Source organism: Penaeus monodon, chromosome 42, assembly GCF_015228065.2.
Source record: "Penaeus monodon isolate SGIC_2016 chromosome 42, NSTDA_Pmon_1, whole genome shotgun sequence".
Taxonomy (NCBI): domain Eukaryota; kingdom Metazoa; phylum Arthropoda; class Malacostraca; order Decapoda; family Penaeidae; genus Penaeus; species Penaeus monodon.
The window spans coordinates 3,798,640-3,801,484 of record NC_051427.1 but is presented as its reverse complement, the minus strand read 5'-3'; the positions used below and the strand labels follow the sequence as shown (position 1 = coordinate 3,801,484).

General features: G+C 49.5%; 1 protein-coding gene across 1 annotated transcript; it reads left to right on the top strand.

The window, feature by feature from the left end:
• The first annotated feature begins 1,657 nt into the window (after positions 1 to 1,657).
• Positions 1,658 to 2,619, top strand: LOC119599084 (uncharacterized protein K02A2.6-like). Its single transcript, XM_037948840.1, has 2 exons — positions 1,658 to 1,733; positions 1,796 to 2,619. The coding sequence occupies exons 1-2, from the start codon at positions 1,658 to 1,660 to the stop codon at positions 2,617 to 2,619; spliced, it is 900 nt and encodes a 299-aa protein (XP_037804768.1).
• The last annotated feature ends 226 nt before the right edge of the window (positions 2,620 to 2,845 follow it).

The following is a 2,845-nucleotide window of genomic DNA, read 5'->3' as shown; positions in this document are numbered from 1 at the left end:
GACAGCAGAGCAAACGCTTTCCCAGCAAGAACCTGCAAACAGATCAGCCTACACAGGTAGCAAGGATCGCTACAACTTCGAAAGTTATGCCTGCTCACCATTCAGTGCCACCACGGGAAGCCACATGCCACCAGCCAGCCCCACCTATTCCATCACAACGGTTCCCTTTACATCCACCACATCCTCCTCCACTCTCGGCATCCCCAGATGAGGCGAAAGTTTTTCCTGCAAGAATTTTCAGATGTTCTCATAACAGAGGAAGATTTCCAACAGGGTACGAAGCTCAAGGAGATGTGTGGACCCCCCAATGAGAATCTTTGTAAAGGAAAATGCTAAACCATTTGCTGTGCACACACCTCGAGTCATTCCCCTTGCCTCGCGGGATGACGTCAAGAAAGAGTTGGCCTCCATGGTGACTCAGGGTATCATTACTTCTGCAGGTGATGAACCGTCACAATGGTGTCACCCCTTAGTGGCTGTAGCTAAGCCTAAAGGTGGTGTCAGAATAACTGTTGACCTCACCAAACTCAACAGTCAAGTGCTCCGTCCTGCCCACCCCTCACCAACGCCTCATGTCGCTATAGGCCGTATCAACCCAAAAGCACGGTACTTTTCCATATTGGATGCCTTATATGGCTATTGGCAGATCAACATTTAACAACATTTAACAACATTCATCATCCCTTATGGTCGCTTCTGCTTTTGTCGTGGACTCATGAGCTTCGCGGCCACAGGTGACGAGTATTGCCGTCGAGGTGACATAGCCCTCGATGGAGTGCAGCAGTGTGTAAAGGTGATAGACGACGTTCTTCTATGGGATGAGAACTATGCATCCCACCTAAAGTGAGTACAGGAAGTTCTTCTGAGATGCCGTGCACATGGCATTACTATGAACGCTGACAAGTTCGTGTTCACAGCACCAAAAGTGTCATTCTGTGGGTATATCCTTTCAGAGAATGGAATTGCAGCTGAGAAACAGAAGGTCCGTGCCATTGCTGAATTCCCAAAGCCAGCTGATCTGACAGACCTCCGATCATTCATGGGCTTCGTGAACTAACTGAGTCTGCTGAAGTTTTACGTCCCCTTATGAGTCGCGTGCCTTCACATGGACTCCTGACCATGATGCAGCATTTCGCCGTGTGAAGAAAGCCCTATCACAACCACCTATTCTCGCCCATTTTGACCCAGTGCTCAAGACCATACTTCAGACAGATGCTTCCTGCCTCTATGGTGTAGGTTATGCTTTGTTGCAAGAAGATAACCCTGGAGAATGGCGATTATTGCAATGTGGTTCCCGGTTTCTCGCAGATGTGAAGACGAGATATGCCACAATTGAGTTGGAACTAGTGGCAGTAGTATGAAGTACAAGTACTACCTGCATTGTTTGCCCCACTTCACCCTGATGACAGACCACTGACCTCTAGTGCCCATACTTAACTCATACACCTTAGGAGCTATTGATAACCCCCGACTTCAGCGCCTTCAGATAGCAGGTTACATCTTCACAGCTATGTGGCGTAAAGGCTCACCGTCCTCTGAGGATATCGCTTTTAGTGATGACACACGTAACTATGTCAGATGTGTAGTCACTCAGCGCATGGCCACTCTGAGTGCAGTATCAGGGACAGTATAGAAAAGTGACTTGGTGCTTGATAAGATGCGAGCAGCAGCTCGTGAGGATTCAATGTATATCAAGCTCCTTGACAAAGTGACTCATGGTTTCCCTGCCAACTGTAATGATTTGGACCCTGACCTACTCCCATATTGGAAGGAACGTTTGGACCCTGCATTGTAGTTCCTTCTACTCTTCGCCAGGAAGTGTTGTCTCACCTGCATGACAGTCATCGTGGCGTGGAGGTCACAAAACGTCGTGCCCGACAGACTGTGTGGTGGCCTGGTATCAATTCAGATATCACAAATGCAGTCAGATCATGTGAACCTTGCCAAGTACTTCTGCCAAGTCAGCAACAGGAGCCCATGCTGACAGAAGATGCACCGACCAAACCCTTCGAGTCAGTGTCAGCAGACTTTTTCAGTGCAGCGGGAAAGTCTTTTCTTGTATATGTTGACCAGCTCTCAGGATGGCACATGATAGCATGCTGTGGCACTGACACTACAGCCGCAGCCACCATCAGTTTCTTCAGGAGATTATTCCGTGACCTAGGTGTCCCTCTTCGGCTACACACTGATGGAGGACCTCAGTTTTCAAGCCGAGATTTTAACGACTTTCTGTGTCGATGGGGTGTTCGTCATGATGCATCCTCTCCCCATTATCCACAGAGTAATGGCCTTGCAGAAGCTGCAGTGAAGGCAGTGAAACACCTAATTATGAAGTTTGCCCCTTCTGATATCCTGAATGAAGCTTTTGACCGTGGATTGCTGGAACTTCGTAATACACCACGTCAGGATGGCCGTTCCCCTGAGCAAATTTTGTTCGGCCACCCTCTTCGTTCCTGTGTTCCAGCCCATAGGTCGTCTTTTGCTCCAGAATGGCAAGCAAAGGCAGAAGACTGTGATCGCCGTGCAGCTGCTAAGGCATTGTATGACTCGCACGCCAAACCATTACAGCCACTGCAGTCCGGATACAAGATCCTGTCTCCAGGCAATGGAATAAAGTAGCTGTAGTCATGGGACTTGGCCGGAGCGCGACTACCTTCTCCGGACGCCTTCAGGACGAGTGCTATGGAGAAATCGCCGGTTCCTTCGGGTTGTGCCCATTCCCCCCCGTGCGCCTGTAGAGGACAAGTGTGAGGACGTACCCATCCGCCCGGATCGAGCTTCTCCTTGCCCACGTAGACGTCGTCAACCCAGACGACGTTCTCGAACTGTGTATTGAACAAAGATA

Coding starts and splice junctions, on each gene's coding strand:
- LOC119599084 (XM_037948840.1), top strand. CDS start 1,658: ATGCGAGCAGCAGCTCGTGAGGATTCAATGTATATCAAGCTCCTTGAC. Junction 1,734..1,795: donor TCATGGTTTCCCTGCCAACT/GTAATGATTTGG, acceptor CCTGCATTGTAG/TTCCTTCTACTCTTCGCCAG.